At 43.7% G+C, this 20650-nt stretch overlaps 2 protein-coding genes across 4 annotated transcripts in view; one reads left to right on the forward strand and one right to left on the reverse strand.

The window, feature by feature from the left end:
• Positions 1-20650, reverse strand: part of WEE2 (WEE2 oocyte meiosis inhibiting kinase) — a 58292-nt gene that overhangs the window by 21458 nt on the left and 16184 nt on the right. Inside the window, exons 1-2 of one of the 2 annotated variants that reach the window (XM_089527879.1) lie at positions 13320-13655; positions 9646-10007 (exon numbers count right to left, since the gene is read on the reverse strand). In XM_089527879.1, the coding sequence (XP_089384005.1) occupies positions 9646-10002 (357 nt within the window). In that variant the 5' untranslated portion in view covers positions 10003-10007; positions 13320-13655. Of the gene's footprint in view, positions 1-9645; positions 10008-13319; positions 13656-20650 lie in introns of those variants that run through there. The other variant, XM_089527880.1, reaches the window with a different exon arrangement.
• Positions 15361-20650, forward strand: part of LOC149311771 (DENN domain-containing protein 11-like) — a 48293-nt gene continuing 43003 nt past the window's right edge. For both annotated transcript variants that reach the window (XM_089527881.1, XM_089527882.1), the window contains exon 1: positions 15361-15633. In XM_089527881.1, the coding sequence (XP_089384007.1) occupies positions 15393-15633 (241 nt within the window). In that variant the 5' untranslated portion in view covers positions 15361-15392. The remainder of the gene's footprint in view (positions 15634-20650) is intronic.

The following is a 20650-nucleotide window of genomic DNA, read 5'->3' on the forward strand; positions in this document are numbered from 1 at the left end:
ATCCTGTATAGCAGGGAGTAGAGCAGTGGCACTGCAGACTCAGGGCTCATAGTATTGATGTCCCAGGACTTGTTGATGAGTGAGGAATATGACATCACCAGCCACCTCTGTGGACTGTCCTGTTCCCTCTGAGTTTATTTAAACTCCCCACAGAAACAGGAGAAGAAATGGATTTTCTCATCAACATGGTAATATTGTGATCCAAAGTATTCTAGGATGGCTTGGGTCTGGACAAGATCCACCGGCTTTATGAAAGACCTGATGAAAACTTGTAGAACCTGTTTAGCAAGACAAATAAAGACAGTTGCCTGCATTTTGGGGCTCTTCTTGGGGCGTCTCTACAGGAAGTGCGACAATGTGAATGTGAACTTTAAAACTTATCATTACATCACTGCTTCACTCCAGCTAAATTAGAGGGTAAGCAAAGTGCTGCCCTCCAGATGCCACTGGACTTCTAGGATTTCTCATAGAATCATAGAGCTGGAAGAGACCGCAAGGGCCATCCAGTCCAACCCCCTGCCATGCAGGAAATCCAGATCAAAGCATCCCTGACAGATGGCCATCCAGCCTCCGTTTGAAGACCTCCAAGGAGGGGGAGACTCCACTACACTCCGAGGAAGTGTGTTCCACTGTCAAACAGCCCTTACTGTTGAGGTGGAATCTCTTTTCCTGCAGCTTGCATCCATTGCTCCGGGTCCTAGTCTCTGGAGCAGCAGAAAACAAGCTTGCTCCCTCCTCAATATGACATCCCTTCAAATATTTAAACAGGGCTATCATATCACTTCTTAACCTTCTTTTCTCCAGGCTAAACATACCCAGCTCCCTAAGGCGTTCCTCATAGGGCATGGTTTCCAGACCCTTCACCATTTTAGTCACCCTCCTTTGGACACGCTCCAGTTTCTCAATGTCCTTCTTGAATTGTGGCACCCAGAACTGGACACAATATTCCAGGTGGGGCCTGACAAGAGCAGAATATAGTGGCACTATTACTTCCCTTGATCTAGACACTATACTTCTATTGATGCAGCCTAAAATCACATTGGCCTTGTTAGCTGCCGCATCAATTCTCACCATGGGCTTGCTAGCTAGAGCTGTTGGGACTTGCAGTCCGATAACATCTGGACGTCTGCACAATTCTGACCTCTTGTCTAAGGCTGGCCTTGCTTTCCCTACCAGTTGCTATGTGCTCAGGGTTAAACCTGGGATCTTCTTCAAGCAAGGACCTTCCCATCAAGCTGTCGTCTCTGTTACAAAATGGACAATTCTATACAAATTGCAACTGGAATGTCAAAAGTCAATCAGCAGCCTTGATTTCCTTGTCAAGAAGGATCACTGTCAGCCACAAAGATTTTTTTAAAATCAGAGAGTCAAAATAAGTTCTTCCTTTAGCTATGGTACTCTCACAGCAAGATATTTTTGGCAGCAAAGCCCAATATGGAGCTGCAGATGCCGGTGGAGTCCTCCCAGACATCCATCTTAACAAGCGGGAAGATGAAGGGGATTTTCTAAATTGCTCCATTTCAAATTTTAAAAGAGCAAAAACACAATTAAAGAATCAATCAGGATTGTGTCTTTATAGCCTGCAGAGACTCTACATCTGAGCCTGGGACGAGAAAGTGACAGAAGCTGCTTTGAAGAAAAGCTATTCCTGCAATGCTGCTTTGATGGTTTTGATGGTTAGGAGGGAAAATGCATATTGTACCAATGTGCTCAACAGAAAACTTAAACATATTTTCCTAGCATTCAGAAATTCACCTGTCATTCCATTGCATAGAAGCAAAACTGAAGAGGTGTGGCAGCAACCTCAGATCACCTTACGAGAAAACTTATTTTGGGGGACTACAAGTCCTAGTGTTCTGTTAGCCAAAACTGGCTGTGGGATTCTAGGAGTTGTAGTCCAAAAAAAGGTGACTGTTCTCAACTGTGCAGTTGTATGGCTTGGGCCCATAGAGCAAGTAAATGGACAATAGTGACAGGAGTGGAAGAGTTAAGCCAACGGGAAATCCTCAAGGATCAAGACCTTCCAAGATATTTTGTTGTCCAAACCAAAGGAGAAGATGGCATCCCACTCTCATTCCACATACAGAAGCTGGTAAAAGACTAGCAGCTGAATCATATCTCTACACCAGTGATGGGACAGCATCTTCCAATACACCTGAATGCAATAGCTGAGGGAATGCATGGAAAGGCATGTCCTCCAACATCTTTCTGCCAATCCCCATACCCCAGTATCTTATCATCTGAGGCAGCTGCTTCAGCTGCTCATAGTCACCTTGACCAGAGCCCTCTCAGGGAATGAAAAAGATTCCCCCCTCTCTCCTTCCATAACCTGAATACAATAATTTTGGATATACTACATTGAATGTTGGAAGTAAGGTCTTGCAATGTGAATTCCATGGAAAAATCAAACTTTCCTTGGGTACAGTAAGAAAAAGGACATGATGTGGTGATCTGAGTGTTGGATTGGGAGGATTCTGGAAGTCCAGGCTGAGAGTCCCTGCTCAGCCATGAAAATCCACTGGATGACCTTGGGCAAGTCACATTTTCTCAGTTTCAGAGGAAGCCAATGGTAATCCCTTTGAGCAAATGTTGCCAAGAAAACCTCATAAGGGGAACCTAAATTGGAAATAACATGAAGGCACTCACAAACAGGAAAAAAGAAAAATAGTGCCACTAACCTGTGTATTTACACTCCAGAAATGTAGCAGTTTTACATCACTTTAACTGCCATGGCTTTATTCTATTAAATCCTGGCTTTTAAGTTTCATGAAGTTCTTTGATTTCTTTGCCATAGTCCCCTAAATTAAAAGCAGTAGACCTCTCTAGCAAAGAAATCCATGTGCCTCATCAACCCACAAATCCCAAGATTCTATAGAATGGAGAAATGACAGTTAAAGTGATGCATAAATGTTATAATTGTGTACTAGACACACTCCTAGTGGTACTAAGCATGATCATTAAATGAATCACAACTCCTCCTCCATGAAAACAAAAACAAAAAAAAATAAAAAATTGGGAGAATGTTCTGTTTGTTCAAGACTGGATTATATCATGCACATCTACAAAATATTGATGTTGGCTGGACCACGTCTGGGAAATTGCTCTTTCAGAAAAACTAACCTGTATAATCAGAATACTATATATACTCATGTATAAGTCCACAACTTTAATTTAAAAATTTGAACCAAAAAACCTGAGTAGACTTATCCAGAAGCCAATGTAAGTACTATATTTTAACTCTTATTATTTAAAAAGGTACGAACCCCTGGTGAAAGGCAAAAGTGTAATCTGTCCTGGAAGCACTGACCCCCCCCCCCCCAGCTCTACTCTCTCATGCCTGCTAGAATTTTGCAAGTTCTTTGGCATTGTTTTGCTCTGCTTCGTCCTTTAGATCCTTTGTTACATGCTCCTAAATTTTTCCCTTACTTATCCACAGGTCATAGCAAAATCCATAATTTTGGCCCCAAAAAGTTGCCCTCAACTTATACATGAAGTTGACATATAGTTGAGTATATATGGCATTTTTCATCCCTCCCTTGTCAAGTGAAGAGAAGTGAGAGGGTGGTAATGCTAGGAGGAGCAACCAAGAAATTCTGGTGATCAGCAATGAGATCCCAGTCAATGTCAACTGTTCAAATATGACTGCACAGGCTTACATCAAGGAATCTGAAGCACCCTTCATCCTCCCTAGGATAAGGTAATCATTCATTGATTGGTGCTGTAGAGACATAATGTTATAACAGCATACTCTCCAACTGTCCTAATTTGGCAGGGACAGTCCTAGAATCATAGAATCATAGAATCATAGAGTTGGAAGAGACCGCAAGGGCCATCCAGTCCAACCCCCTGCCATGCAGGAAATCCAGATCAAAGCATCCCCGACAGATGGCCATCCAGCCTCCGTTTGAAGACCTCCAAGGAGGGAGACTCCACTACACTTCGAGGGAGTTTGTTCCACTGTCGAACAGCCCTTACTGTCAGGAAATTCCTCCTAATGTTGAGGTGGAATCTCTTTTCCTGCAGCTTGCATCCATTGCTCCGGGTCCTAGTCTCTGGAGCAGCAGAAAACAAGCTTGCTCCCTCCTCAATATGACATCCTTTCACATATTTAAACAGGGCTATCATATCACCTCTTAACCTTCTCTTCTCCAGGCTAAACATCCCCAGCTCCCTGAGTCGTTCCTCATAGGGCAAGGTTTCCAGACCTTTCACCATTTTAGTCGCCCTCCTTTGGACACGCTCCAGTTTCTCAATGTCCTTTTTGAATTGTGGCGCCCAGAACTGGACACAGTATTCCAGGTGGGGCCTGACCAGAGCAGAATATAGTGGCACTATTACTTCCCTGGATCTAGATACGATACTTCTATTGATGCAGCCTAAAATCGCACTGGCCTTGTTAGCTGCCGCATCGCACTGTTGACTCATGTTCAGCTTGTGGTCTACTTGGACTCCTAGATCCCTTTCACATGTTGTCTCCTTAAGCCAGGTGTCCCCCATCCTATATCTGTGCATTTCATTTTTTCGCCCTAAGTGCAGTACCTTACATTTCTCCCTGTTGAAGTTCATTCTGTTAGCTGTGGCCCAGCTTTCTAATCTATTCAGGTCATTTTGGATCTTGATCCTGTCCTCTGGAGTATTAGCTATTCCTCCTAATTTGGTGTCATCTGCAAATTTGATAAGTATTCCCCCAATTTTTTCCTCCAAGTCATTGATAAAGATGTTGAACAGTACTGGGCCCAGGACAGAGCCCTGTGGAACACCACTGGTTACTTCTCTCCAGGATGAAAAGGTGCCATTGTTGAGCACCCTTTGTGTTCGGCCGGTCAACCAGTTACAAATCCATGTAACAGTTGCCTTGTCCAGCCCACATTTTACAAGCTTGTTTGCGAGAATGTCATGGGGAACCCTATCAAAGGCCTTACTGAAATCAAGATATACTATATCCACAGCATTCCCTTCATCTACCAAGCTGGTAATTTTATCAAAGAAAGAGATTAGATTTGTCTGGCATAACTTCTTTCTCTGAAACCCATGTTGACTTTTTGTGATTATGGCATTGCCTTCTAGATGTTCACAGACTCTCTGTTTAATGATCTGCTCCAGAATCTTTCCTAGAACTGATGTCAGACTAACTGGACGATAATTGTTGGGATCCTCTTTTTTTCCCTTTTTGAAGATGGGGACAACGTTTGCCCTTCGCCAGTCTGCTGGGATCTCTCCTGTTCTCCAGGAGTTTTCAAATATGATTGCCAATGGCTCCGATATTACTTTTGCCAGTTCTTTTAATACCCTTGGATGGAGTTCATCTGGTCCTGGAGACTTAAATTCATTTAGATTAACAAGGTGTTCCTCTACTATCTCTTTACTTATTCTGTGCTGAAATTCCCCTATTGTGTCCTCTGCTCCATTATCCTCAGGTTGAGCACCCTTTGCCTTTTCTGAGAAGACTGAGGCAAAGAAGGTGTTGAGTAATTCTGCCTTTTCTCTATCTCCTGTTAGCATTTTGCCATCTTCTCCACGCAGTGGCCCTACCGTTTCCTTCTTCTTCGTCTTGCTGCGGACATATCCAAAAAAGCCCTTTTTATTGTTCTTAACCTCTCTAGCAAGCCTGAGTTCATTCTGCGCTTTAGCTTTTCTGACTTTACCCCTACACATGCCTGATATTTCTTTGAATTCCTTTTTTGTGATTTCCCCCTTTTTCCATTTCTTATACATGTTCCGTTTCAAACTTAGCTCGGTTGAAAGTTCCTTAGTCATCCATCCTGGTTTCTTGAGACACCTCCCGTTTTTCTTTCTCACTGGAACTGTTTGAAATTGTGCCTTCGGTATCTCCCTTTTGAGAAAGTCCCATCCGTCCTGAACTCCTTTATCTTTTAGTATTTCTGACCATGGAATCGCCCTCAATACTTCTCTAAGTTTACTGAAATCCGCTCTCCTAAAGTCTAGAATGAGTGTCTGACTATGACTGGCTTCTCCTCTCCATTGTATAACAAACTCCAGGAGAACATGGTCACTTCCACCTAAAGATCCCACCACTTGCACTTCATTAACCAAGTCATCCTTGTTGGTTAGGATCAGATCTAAAATAGCTGACCCCCTTGTTGCCTCTTCCACCTTTTGGACCATGAAATTGTCTCCAAGGCAAGTGAGGAATTTACTAGACCTTGAGGATCTGGCTGAGTTTGACTTCCAACAAATATCAGGGTAGTTGAAGTCACCCATCACTACTACATCTCTCCTTTCTGAGTGTGTGGTCATCTGTTCTAGAAAGGCATCATCCAATTCCTCCGTCTGACTTGGGGGTCTGTAGTAGACTCCCACCATAACATCCTTGTTGTTTCCTTGCCCTTTAATTTTTATCCAGATGCTCTCCACCTGGTTTCCAGGATTGATGTCCTGGATCTCTTCACTGGTGTAAATATCTCTGACATATAGGGCTATTCCTCCTCCTTTCCTGTTTGGCCTGTTTCTCTTGAAAAGGTTATACCCCTCTATTTCCACATTCCAATCATGAGACTCATCCCACCAGGTTTCAGTGATGCCTATTATATCATATTTGCTTTGTTGTACTAGGAGTTGAAGTTCATCGTGCTTATTTCCCATGCTCTGTGCATTAGTGTAGAGGCATCCAAGACCATGTGTTCCCTTTACTTGCTGCCTGTGCAAGTTCTTTTGCCTCCCACTGTTGGGTCCTTGCACTGTTTGTCTTGTTCCCTCTCTGTCAGTTTGACTATCTTCTCCAGCCTTTTTGCCTTCCAGAATACTGTCTCCCTCCCCCACATAACTCAGTTTAAAGCCCTCCTGATCAAATTCTTGAGGCTATTGGCAAAAATCCCTTGCCAGAAGTCCCTCCTTATGGAACCGCAGCCCATGGTCCAAGAATCCAAATCGTTCTTGGCGGCACCATCTACAGAGCCAGTTATTTACATCCGCTATTTTCTTCTCTCTTCCTGGACCATGCCCTTTGACTGGGAGAAGAGAGGAGATGACAACCTGTGCATCCACCTCTTTCAACTTCCTACCCAAAGCCTCATAATCCCTTATGATATTCTGAAGGCAATGCCTTGCAGTATCATTGGTTCCCACATGAACCAAAAAAAGGGGTAATGGTCAATAGGCTTGACCAGTCTTGTCAGCCTCTCTGTCACATCACGGATCTTTGCCCCAGGGAGACAGCACACCTCCCGAGACATCTTGTCAGGCCCACAAACCACTGGTTCAGTGCCTCTCAGCAAAGAGTCCCCGATGACCACTACACGCCTCCTCTGAGGCTTAGCAGCGGCCATTCCCTTTGGTGGAGCTCTCTGGGTCCCCTGCTCTGTCCCTGAGGTCTGTCCCTGCTGTTGTTCCTCATCATCCTTGATAGTAGAGAGAGATTTAAATCGATTCTGTAGCTGTAAGCTTACAGAATGTTCCCTGGTTTCCCTACTTTTGTGTGTGACCTTCTTCCAACTATCTACTTCTGTTGTGTGTGAAGTGACCTCCTCTTCCCCAGCAACTTCCTTTGTGTGTTTCCTGTCCAGGACCATCTGGTCCGTTCTGTTCAGGACAACCTCTTCCTCCCTATGATGCTGGGCCTCCAGCTGCTGTACTTTCTCTTCTAAGAGGGCTACCAACTTGCACTTGGGGCAGGTAAAGTTCCCCATATCCCTAGGCAAGAAGACAAACATCCCACAGGTGTTGCAGGTGACTGCAGCAGGGCCTTCAGTGTCCATATTGAGAAGTCTTAAGGAAACTCTGAGCAAAACTGTGGGTTTCCCTGCTAAACACAAGTGTAAAGCCCCCCTGGTGGCTTGGCCTTTGTCCCCAAACTCTGTCCTTGAGTTCAGTTCACTGGCCTTATAGTTATGTAGACTAGCTCCTTTCAGAGCAAGTCTCTGACTCACTTCCTCTGAGCAGAAGTACCCACAAACCCCTTAAGGAAAAGGGAAAAGAAAATGTGGAAAATTAAAGGGCCCCCTCTAACAATGTTCCCAGGCCAGCTTCTCCTATGTACTCCAAATCCTCCTTGACTATATAACAATTTTTTAAAAATAAAAATAAACAATTCTCATGCCACTTTTTCTGCTTCTTTTAAAACATCTCAATTTCTCTCTCCTCTCCCCATTCTCTCCCTTTGTTCTGAATTTATTCCAATTGTTGCAAACTAAGTTCAAAGTGCAAAAATAATTTACATTCAATTAAATCAATAGGGATGCTTGAAACATAAAAGGAGATGAGGGGCAGAATCTTACCCTTCCCTGTAAACTCAGTCAAAAACAAACTGCTGCAGCGTCTCCTAGCTGGTGTGTTGTTCATCATTAACAACTTTTGCCATCTTGACCACTAGACTCAATCAAGGAAGGCATGGCCCTGAGTTTGCAAGATTTGACAGGATGACTTGGAGGTCTTTCCTTAAGACCACCATAAGTCATACTTGACTTGATAGCAGATAACAACAACAACATCTTGACCACACTCTGATCTTGCTTGGCCATCCATGAAATGTTGGAAGGTATGTAACAGACCTTCCTAATGGAATTGTAGATGCAACCAATTTGACATCTTAATCTGAAGAGAGACTTTGATTCATCCTGCAGCACCCAGCCTGGGCACACTATTGCTTACTTTCTGCAAGACTGGCCGAAGATATTTTACTGTATCAGGTAAACAGCAATGCCACCCCAGCCCCTGCCCAAATAAGTCAAGGTGTATACTACCAAAGGCCAGACAAGTTGTTTTTGATGCCTGAGGCAAAAAACAAAAAACACAAAGACGTCTCCCTATCTGAGCGGTTCCCAACCTGTGGGTCAGGTCCTCTTTGGGGGTCAAATGACCCTTTCATGGAGTTTGCCTAAGACCACCGGAAAACACCTATTTACAGTAATTACAGTTATGAAGTAGCAACAAAAATAATTTCATGGGTTTGAGTCACCACAACATGAGAAACTGTATTAAAGGGTCGCGGCATTAGGAAGGTTGGGAACCTCTGCCCTATCTCTTTGTGTTTCACTCCCTGGATCTGCTGCTTGAAGCTGCTAACACAGTGTGCCTAATGATACAGTGAAAGCTTTTTTAAGGAACCAAGGCCTGTTACAGACTGCCAAAATAAAGCTGCTTCGGGTCTCTTTGGAGGTATGCTGTTTAAATGATGCATGCATCCTAAGAATCCGGAAGCTGCTCCAAAGCTGCACTCCAGTGCTTAGGAATGGAGTGTGGCTTTGGCGCGACCTCCGGACTCTTAGGACCCATGCATCATTTAAATAGCATACCTCCAAAGAGACCCGAAGCAGCTTTATTTTGGCAGTCTGTAACAGGCCCAAGAGTTTCTACCTCTAGGGTTCGAAGCCATAAGGACAGGAGATTGAATCAGAGATAGAGGAGTAGGAAATAACCACAAAGTCTAAGAAAGTTTCACATTAGAAACATTTCAAGCATACTGAAGCTCAAGATTGAACATTATATTACAGGGCATGCTTTGGATACTTGAAACATAAAAGGAAAGCACAAATATTTTGGACTAAATCCAATATCAATTTTACTTACAATAGACCCATGGAAACAAATTAAGTCACAGCAAATTTAAATTCACTTCATTTCAATGGATCTACTCTAGGTAGGACTACTGCAGGATTTCATGCACTATTGTTGCTGCCACCATTTTACCTTTGGGGTGTTGGGGGTATCACAGAGCTGCAGCTTTTGCCATGTGACATAGTGCAAAGGAGTCTCAGGGTAATCTTCCAAAGGTGTGATGTTCTTTCTCCGAGATTCCTTGGCTTTTCTGACAGGACTTGCCGAAGACTTTGAAAGATCCTGGGAGAAATCATCTAGTTGTCGCTGTGGTGTAACAGGAACAGGACAGTTTGATCGCCAGCTCTGAGACTCCCAGCTTTTCCTTGGGGTGACGTGTCTCAGTTCTTCCTCTTGCATGCTATTGTCCTCTTCCAACTCTGTGTCTTCTCCACAGCTTGAAAAATCCAGCCTCTGGATGAGTTTGTTACTGCTATTCCAGTCATCCATGGCAGCTACAAAGAAAAAAAAAAAAAAAGCATACAATGACATACCCTTCAAGTGTCCCAATTTGGCAAGAAACTGACCCCCAATGAATTCTTGGTGGTACCACTTTGCCAATGTTCCAGTTTCAGTCTCCTCTCCCTTTGTCCTCAGCTTACTTCAGTTATTGCAATATGAGTTCAGAACGTCAAAGTAGGTTACCAAACATTTACTCAATAGGGTTGGGGGGGCGGGGAGACAGCATCTTTGCTTCCTAGTAGTCTCAAACATAAGCAAAATGCTGTATCCTCTCCTGGAATGTCTGTTCTTATTATCTTTACTATCTTGATCACACTCTGATGTTCCTTGGTTCCAGGTTTCATTTGTGAAATGTTGAAGGTTATGCAATGTAGATGCAAGGCCTTACTAACATAGTATATCTTTTGCCTTTTCCCCAAAAACCAAGATTCAGTGCTTCCAAATTACAAAGGCCTTGACAATATCCTTCTCAGTTATGTGTCTCTGGATATTATACCAAACCTGCTTTCTAAATACTAGCTCTTCCTAACCAATCTGATTCTTAAAAGCATGTATCACACAGCTTCCCTAATTGCTGGTTTTCATAACCCTGATTTGTCTTACATTAGATAGTGTTGGATTATGACTCTGGAAACCAGGGTTTGATTCCCAGCTTGGTTACGAAACCCACTGGGTGACCTTGAGCAAGTCACACTCTCTCAGCCTCAGGGGAAGGCAGTGGCAAACCACCTCTGAACAAATCTTGCCAAGAAAACCCTTTATGGCCTTAGGATCACTATAAACCATAAACAGCTTGAAGACACAGCACACACACTAGATGTTAAAAAATGGCTTTCAACTTTTACATATTGCACAATAAGATCTATTTTGAACAGTCTTTTCCCCACAAGTGTGAGAAGACAACACTCACTATTCCCAGAATTATTTTTGCTATTAACAACAGTCATTAGAAAACTATTTTTGGAAAAATCTCCACATCAGGGAAAATATTGGCCCTGGTGTCTCAAGAACAAGTTACAGTTAATTTGAGCATCTCTGTTATTTCAGAAATGTCCTGCTTTCAATGCATAATGTGCGTCCAATTTATCCACAGGTTAAACTGGATGAACTGTTGTTATGTTTTGGTTGTTATGGTAAAACTGACTTTCTATGTATGCTTACTTGGTGGGAAAGCCCTATTAAACTGAGTGAATCTCTTTTCCAAGCAAAGAGCAACAGGAGAAGACTGCACAGAGACTTTATATTCATTAGGAATAAATCATTCAGGCCACAGCTGGTCTCACACAAGAGCTGACATCAGTCAGACCATATACAAGCTAGAAAAGAGAAAGTCTCTACATAATAACTCCTTTACATGGACCCCTAAACCCCAGAAGAAAGGGGCCTATGCTGCATGCAGGTGCAAAGCCCTTTAGCCAGCTAGCAAACATTCTCTGCCAAACCACATGGAAAGAGGTTGTTTTTTTGCTGAATGACCCACAGAATTTATAACCACTCAGATGGATGATGCACTAGTATTAAAAGGCAATAGTTAAAAGTATAGTCATCATTTGTTTAGAATTACCCCTGACCATTTCTTGCTATCTTCTTCCTGTTAAAACCACCAGCGTGGATCTAATGGAGGGAGTGTTTTTTGCAAATGCACTTAAGAAGAGTTACTTCCTGCTTAGCCATACTTTTAGCATGGTCTATCCTGCAAAAACTTATGCCCACATCTGCTCCTCCATCACCAGCCCTCCCTCACTGAACATGCAAAGCAATAAAATGAGGAAACAGAATACTTTTTTTCACTTGCCTTGCAATCTGCCTCTCTGAGTGGTGGTATGGATTGGCTTTGGAGGAAGAAGGCATGTGAAGTATGGCTGGAAGTGAGAAGAAGGTGGTGGAGGTGGTAAATTCTTTTTTAAAGGGTAGCTCTAGTGTCACATTTTGCCAAGCTGTACAGACTTTTTAAAAACATGCAGTTGGACACAAAATGCAGTTAAGAAAAAGACAGTCAAAAATATGATGCTCAGTTGGATAAATTGCACTCACATTATGCACTGAAAACAGGGCATTTCTTAATGGAGATGCTTAAATTAATTGTAAATAATTAGAAGAAAAGAAACTGCTGGAGAAACCTCTACTGATAGGTATATCTATGGAGCAGAGCAGGGTTTTCTTTGTTTCAATTGACAGGCTTTGGTATGGGAACTAGTACAGTTAGTTGAAAAATGTTTGGTGGAAACATTCCTACCATTCTTAACCCAACTAGTGCGTTTTGGGAAAACAGAGAAATATATAAATATAATAATTGCTGCTGAGTAGAATACTCATGATCTTAAAGGTACTTTGTTCCTAGTACCTTGGTTTACTCTGAACTTGCTCCTTTGCAAGAATATATGCACAGATCATGCTGCTAGGGTTCAACATTATGCACCATTATGAGTAAACACTGCAGTAGATTCCAAGATTTGCAGTCCAGTCTTACATCTTTACTCAGAAGCCTTGTTTTGCCAGGTGATCTTGCCCACTGAGGGTAGGATTGTATGACCCTGCAAATGTTGGACTGCAATTCTCAGGAGAACCATTGGTGGTGAATGTTAAGAGCTGCAATCAAACGTCTCCAGGGCTACACTGCTCTTCTAATAATAATAATACATTTTTATTTGTATTTTCCCGCCTCTCCCAGGTGGATTGAGGCAGGATTACCCAATACAATATTCAAATACAAATCACAACAATAAAAACAACAATATAGTACAATAGAATATAAAAATAGATAACAATTAAAAATGATACTATCAAAGCGAAAGAAGAGAGAGATGTTTCAATCTAGGTCAAAGGGGTAGAAGAATATGTCTTATAAGAGATCAGGTGGGTAAGCTTGCCGGAAGAAATCTGTTTTAGCTGTCCTCTTAAAAGCCTCCAAGGAGGTAGTGAGACGAATCTCTTCTGGGAGACTGTTCCAGAGTTTTGGAGCAGCTGCCGTAAAGGCTTTCTGGAAATTAGAAATTAGTCAGGTTGTGTGTAATTCCAACAAATTCTTCCCCGATGTTCTAAGAGTGCGGGGCGGATTATGTAGGGAGAGGCGTTCTTGGGCCCAAGCCATGTAGGGCTTTAAAGGTAATAACCAAGACCTTGTATTACACCCAGAAGCTAATCAGCAGCCAGTGAAGATCTTTTAAAAATGGAGTTATGTGGTCGAACCTTGATGAACCGGTGACCAGTCTGGCTGTCGTATTTTGAACTAATTTAAGCTTCTGAACTTGGTACAAGGGTAGCCCCATGTACAGCACATTACAGAAACCAAGACGAGAGATTACCAGAGCATGTACTACTGCTTCAAGGTCCTTTCGGTCCAGGTAGGGACGCAGTTGGCGTATCGACTGAAGTTGGTACCAAGCACTACTGACCGTCACATTTATTTGAGATGACAACTGTAGAGACAGATCCAGGAGTACTCCCAAACTGCGAACTTTGTCCTTTAGGGGAAGTGTGACCCCGTCCAGGACTGGTTGACATAGTTCCTTCCCTAGACCAGGGTTACCTATCGCAAGTACTTCCGTTTTCTCTGGATTCAACTTGAGTTTATTTTCCCTGATCCAGCCCATTACCGACTCAAGACAGGCATTCAGAGGAGACATGCCATCCTTAGTCACTGCAACAGTTGGAAGCACAGAGAAACATATTTGGGTGTCATCAGCGTACTGATAACACCGCGCCCCATGTCTCCGGATGATCTCTCCCAGTGGGTTCATGTAAATGTTAAACAGCATGGGGGACAGGATGGCTCCCGGAGGGACGCCAGATGTCAGCTCTTTTTTAGAAGAGCAGCTGCCCCCCAGCATCACCATCTGGAATCTGCCCAAGAGGCAGGAACAGAGCCACTGCAAAGCTCTGTTAAACCCACATACTCTGACAGAGGCGTCTAAATGCCTCATAAAACTACAGTTCCCACAATTCCTAACGTTAAGCCTGGGCAGTTAAAGTGCTCTCAAACTGGATTATTTCTGCAGTGTGTTTTGGATTCAAAACTGTATTAAGATGAGGTTGACCTTGTGCTAGCTACTGCTTCTGTGCCTAATTTCAAGGTCTGGGGAATCCTTGCCCATAGGGAATTATTAGGGAATCCTTGCCCATAGGGGATCATTGGGGAATCCTTGCCTATAGGGAATCATTGGGGAATACTTGCCCATAGCGATACATTGGGGAATCCTTGCCCATAGGGGATCATTGGGGAATACTTGCCCATAGGGAATCATTGGGGAATCCTTGCCCATAGGGGATCATTGGGGAATACTTGCCCATAGCGATACATTGGGGAATCCTTGCCCATAGGGGATCATTGGGGAATCCTTGCCTATAGGGAATCATTGGGGAATACTTGCCCATAGCGATACATTGGGGAATCCTTGCCCATAGGGGATCATTGGGGAATCCTTGCCTATAGGGAATCATTGGGGAATACTTGCCCATAGCGATACATTGGGGAATCCTTGCCCATAGGGGATCATTGGGGAATACTTGCCCATAGGGAATCATTGGGGAATCCTTGCCCATAGGGGATCATTGGGGAATACTTGCCCATAGCGATACATTGGGGAATCCTTGCCCATAGGGGATCATTGGGGAATCCTTGCCTATAGGGAATCATTGGGGAATACTTGCCCATAGCGATACATTGGGGAATCCTTGCCCATAGGGGATCATTGGGGAATACTTGCCCATAGGGAATCATTGGGGAATCCTTGCCCATAGGGGATCATTGGGGAATACTTGCCCATAGCGATACATTGGGGAATCCTTGCCCATAGGGGATCATTGGGGAATACTTGCCCATAGGGAATCATTGGGGAATCCTTGCCCATAGGGGATCATTGGGGAATACTTGCCCATAGGGGATCATTGGGGAATACTTGCCCATAGCGATACATTGGGGAATCCTTGCCCATAGGGGATCATTGGGGAATCCTTGCCCATAGGGGATCATTGGGGAATACTTGCCCATAGGGGATCATTGGGGAATCCTTGCCCATAGGGAATCATTGGGGAATACTTGCCCATAGGGGATCATTGGGGAATCCTTGCCCATAGGGAATCATTGGGGAATACTTGCCCATAGAGAAAGTATCCCTATGGGCAAGGAGCCGCTCTGGGCCCCACAACAAACTCCAACTCCCAGAATTCCATAGCACTTGAGCTAGACAGAGTTAAAGCGGTACCAAAGCGGGTTACTTTTCCAGTCTGGATACAGCCTTCAACCAGGGCCAGAAGCAGCCGAGGCTGAGGCCCAATCTGGGCGGCGTCTGTGAGGCAGAGGCGGAGGAGGAGGAAGGAGGAAGGCCCGCCCGCCCGCCCGCCTGCCTCTCCGGTCGTCTGGGTCTGCCTGGGGGGCCATGGGGGAGCAAGGCGACGAGGCGCCGCTCTTGGTTTGGGCCGAGGGCCCCGGCGTCTCTCTCCCTGAGGGCTCCTGCTCCTCGGGCCCTCCATGGGCGGGAAGCGGAGGAGGCCGCCAAGGGGAGGCCCTGGGCCCCGGGCAGCAGCAGCAGCAGCAGCAGCTCCAAGGAGAAGGTCCAGAGCAGGTGGAGGAGGACCAGATTGTGGCCGTCTTTGTGGTCACTTTCGACCCCAGGACGGGTAAGTCCTTTTCGAAACAATAACAACAACGATGAAGGCAAATGCACCGTGGCTGCATCCACTGCAGAAATGACTGCCTTGGTGGGGGATTCTGGGAAGTGTAGTTCTGTGAGACATTTAGCCTTCTCTGTCAGAGAGTTCTGGTGCCACAATGAACTACAGTTCCCAGGATTCCTTAGCACTTAGCAGGGACGTTAAAGCGGTCTCAAACTGGACTATTTCCTCAGTGTGTTTACTGTGGCACTAGAGCTCTCTAAATGTCTCATACAACTACATTTCCCAGAATTCCCTAGCAGGCTATTGAAGCGGTCTCAAAACTGGGTTATTTCCTCAGTGTGTTTAATGTCTCCCAGAATTCCCTAGCATTCAGCCAGGGCAGTTAAAGCAGCCTCAAACTGGGTCATTTCTGCAGTGTGTCTTGGACTGTGGCTGCGTCCACACTGCAGAGATAATCTGGGTTGGCACCACTTTGACAGTCATGGCTTTGCGCATGGTAGGGGATTCTGGGAGTGCTCTGGTGCCACACTCACTCCTCTGAATAGAGTTCAGTGGCATAGGTCTAGTCCACACTGAAGAAATAATGCAGTTTGACACCTCTTTAACTGCCATATCTCAATACTATGGAATTCTGGGGACTGTAGTTTTGTGAAACACTTAAGCCTTCTCTGTCAGAGAGCTCTAGTGCCACAAGAAAGGACAGTCCCCAGAATTCCATGGCATTGAGTTATGACGGTTAAAGTGGTGCGAAACTGGATTATTTCTGCATTGTGGATGCAGCCAGAGTCCCTCTGACCATGTGCAGAGTGCCCCCCCCCCCGTTTCACACCGCAGTTGGTCAGAATCAGGGATCAAGTTTCCAGGGGTGCCATTTAACCTGGTATTTTCTCTCCATGCTAGCTTCCAGAAGGGGTCTAAGAAGGAATATTGGAGTAAAGAGGGCTGTGTCACCATCTGCCTATTGTCTCCTGATGCCCAAAGGTGCCTCAGTGTAAACAAGACATCCTCCCTCTGGAAAGAGGATTTACACCTGTTTCTCCTTTTATTTGTTTTTGGGTTTAACCCAGAAGATGGAGGAGGAGGATTAGGAGTGGTAGCCTATCCCAGTCTGGTGCCTTTGAGATTTATTGCAGTGCGTCTTCCATCATCAAGTGATGCCTGGGTCTGATAGAAGTTATAGTCCAGCCCATCTGGTGGGTGTCAGATTGGGGAAGGTTTACTAATGGCATCTACATTCTGTATTAGGTCACTTTTCTTCCCACTCTTCTTATGATGGAGTGGACAGCCATGAACCTCTGGGTCAATGGCTGTTGTTGTTGTTGTTGTTGTTGTTGTTGTTATTATTATTATTATATTTATATCCCTCCCCCTTCCCCCCAAAATTGGAACTCAAAGGGACATACAACTTAAAAAAATGCAATTAAAAACATACAAAAGTGGACCTTAAACTAGAATTAAACTGATACAGTATTAAAACACATTACTTATTAAAAGAATAAAATGCAGTTAAAAGGACAAAAGCGCTTAAAAACAATAGAAATGATACTGAATTGATAACTTTTATTGTACTTCTCCTTCCCCAGAATATCTGGTGTTTGTATTCATTCTTTTCTCCTCTCCTTCACTGGCTGCATCTGAACTGCACAACTTGGGTCCTCTAGATATTTTGGACTGCAGTTCCCATATTTCTTCACAGTTGGCCAGGTTGGCTGGGGCTTTTGGGGATCTGAAGTCCAAAACATATGGCAGACCAAAGATTGGGAACCACAGAAAGTGTTAGACTGCAGCTCCCATCAGCATAGCCTTTGGTGTGAGTGGATTTGTGAGAATTGCAGTTCAAACAAACAAAAATAAATTAATAAAAAATCTGGGGAGCCACAGATGCTTGATCCTGTTTTAGGATAAGACTGCTTTTGACCTATGGCTATATTTGAGAGGGTTGTTTTGAAGCTGGGCCAAAACTCACAAAACGAATTTCCACAGGGAGAAGTGTAAGCTACTGCACTTAGGCAGAAATAATGAAATGAAATGAAACTTTTGGCAGATGTTAACCACATGGTTTTGCTGAAATTCCTAGAAAAGTGTTCTCTTGGGTTTGACCACTGTATGTGGTTCCCGCCCCCCCATAGTTTTCCCATTTTCACAGGAGTCCAGCTCCCCTAACTCCACCAAATGTGGAGGGGGCAACGTATGTGGTTCTTCATCATGAAATAACCCTGTGAGGGAAGTCAGGCACAGACAGACAGACAAGGTCACACAGTGTATTTCGTGGTTCAGTCTGGACTTGGACTGGGGTCTCATAATTCAGTGCTGCTCATGCTATTGGATGTGGGGAAACTGGCAGTTTGTTTTTCCTAGTGTGCTGTGGACTGGTACTGTATTTCTGGCCTTTGGCTACGACTGTTTCTTCCCTGGAAACTCTCAGCAGATTGGCGGCAAAGAGGAGCTGGTGATGGACCAGCATGATGCGCCTCTCCAGGGCACATTACTTTGAGAAGCATTGTCCTAATTCACAAACCGACACTCCAGGTACTACCCTGGTCCTCCTCTATGCCTTTCTCTCACAAGTATAGGTGGCTTTCCTTGGAAAATGTGTCCAAGAATTGCAGTCACTGCAGCACCCTCCAAAATTCTACATTTATTGTGGCATAGGGTTTATTGTTGCTTATGAATGGCTTAGCTTAGCCTAGTGGTTCCCAACTTTGGTCTTCTGGGTGTTTTGGACTTCAGCTCCCAGAATTCTTGACTGTTCACTAAGGTGGCTGGAGCTTCTGGGAGTTGAAGTTCAAAACACCCGGAGGACCACTAGGAGCTCTTTCCTAGCAGAAGTAACAGGATCTTTCCACAAAGATGGAAACAAGTTTGAGCGATAAAAGCGTCCTGGGAAAAGCACATTTCTTCAGAAATGCAAGGTGAAAAAAAATTATGGGAGTTCTAGGCTTCTCATCTCATTCAAAGCTCCCTACTCTAAAGATGCAAAGGCTTGGGGGGAGAGGAAGGAAATATTTGGGGGGGGATTGTTTTCTGGATCCTCCCCTTCCCCCTCGAAAATTGGGAAAAAAGAATTATGCAATATTTTCTTTAAGAATGATGAATAAAATACTAAAACAAAGTGTTCACATGCTTATTCCCCCCCCCCCCCCATGTTATTTCTAAAACCTATGTACCAAGTAGAGTGTTGGTAAGAGTGTATAGTAACTCACATCATTTCAATTCCTGGTCTTAGTTTTCTTCATATATTTTTTTAATTCTTCAAGATAGGAATGAATGCTTTCTGTCTAGTTGGCACTATGGAGGATTAGAAGAGACAAAGTAATTTTGTCTGCTTTAATAGTATTGATTTGGCAAAACCAAAGAAGTTCCTTATTGTTCACGTGTTTCTTGTAATTCAGAACTTTGTAGTTCCATTTGTAAAAACCAAACAAACAAAATTCCCCAAACCAGCACCCTTTAAAAAGTAAATCCAATTTTTAATTATTTTCTGAATGAACAGTACTTTTATATATCTAAAACCAGGAATTGCAATGATAATTGCATGATAACCCAAGTTGTGCATAATGCATTTTATATTCCTAAAGTAATAAAGTGATGTTAAATATCTAAAGGGAGATCATACTGGTTTTGTTGTCCTTACCCCATGACTATATTTCCAGAAATGTCACACCTTTGCCCAGACATATCCTGTGAATAGCTTCTCTAGGTACTGAGGAAAACTTGCTGCATTTCATGTGCATGTCTCCCCTGCACCATGTTGCTGAACTTCAACTCTCACAGGGGCTACTGGGACTTCAGTTGCTGGCTAGGGCTATGGAGTTGCAGTCCAACAGCATCTGGACAGCTGCACGATTCTCATCCCTGTTCAGAAAGATGGGATATGTATGGAAACTGTGAAGCAGTCATACCCTTCCTGTATATTTCCGCCATTCAACTGTTGGCAGTTCCATATGCTTGTGTGATATGGGATTTTATTTATGATAAACCCGAAGCACATTTTCCTTGCTCTCTTTTCTGTAAATGGTAGATCATGGGATCATCCGATGAACTTGATTCAGGAACATTAGCAGGATCATAGTGGGAATCATATCAATGTAGCTGATTAAGAGCATTGAAGACAAACCTTCCTTTCAAACCTGGTGAATTAGGAATAGCTTCTCTAGGCACTGAAAAGAGTTAAATCAAGAGTTGGGTGGCATTATTACATATTCCGCCCACCTTTCATGTCCAGCTCTTTAATTATAACTGCAAGGATTGGTTGTTGTGGTTACTAGGCTGGTGAATTGGCATAGTAGTTGCTCCTGTGGGATTTCAGTTCCTGGAGTAAGGGTTAGTGTTGAAAATAGCCTCTGGATGAGAATTGTACCCAACTTTTTCTTTCTTTCTTTTTCGTAAGGGCAAGTAGAACTAAGTAAGGCAGGAATGGGGAACTTTTGGTCTGCTGGATATTTATGAACTACATCTCCCACATTTCCTTACTATTAACTATGCTCTGTGGAGCTAAAGGAGGTCATAGGCTACAAAATTTATAGGCATTCCCTCAGTAGAGTTTTCATTGCAATGGTTCGGTGATGTAATTCTTTCTGAGTGTTTCCTATTCTTCCCAGCATCTGATAACTTCCCTTTTCTCATGTGGTTTCCTTTACTCTTTGCCCACAAACCCATTGCATTAATACGTTACAGGTTTGCAACAGAGCTGGATGCCGAGTTGCAACAAATTATTTGGAAAGCTGTGTGTCCATTGGTTGCAGTATTTTGAAATATAACCTTTTAGGCCTTACTGAATTCAGTGGTTATTCTGAACCTGTAGTCCTGTATACACTTGTATGGATGTCAGTTCTGATGAACTCAAAGGGCTGGGTTGCATGTCAACCAGTTCTGTTTCCAGGATAACAGTGTAACATTCACACATAACTTGCTTACCTTGAACAAATTTGTTATAGACCACCTTTCTTTCCAAACATGTTCACAATTTATGAGCCTCCAAATGTTCTTGGACCACAGGTCTTATCAGTCCTAGCCAACA

Source organism: Sceloporus occidentalis, unplaced genomic scaffold, assembly GCF_023333645.1.
Source record: "Sceloporus occidentalis isolate IW3139 unplaced genomic scaffold, rSceOcc1.0.p SCAF_5, whole genome shotgun sequence".
Classification (NCBI taxonomy): Eukaryota; Metazoa; Chordata; class Lepidosauria; order Squamata; family Phrynosomatidae; genus Sceloporus; species Sceloporus occidentalis.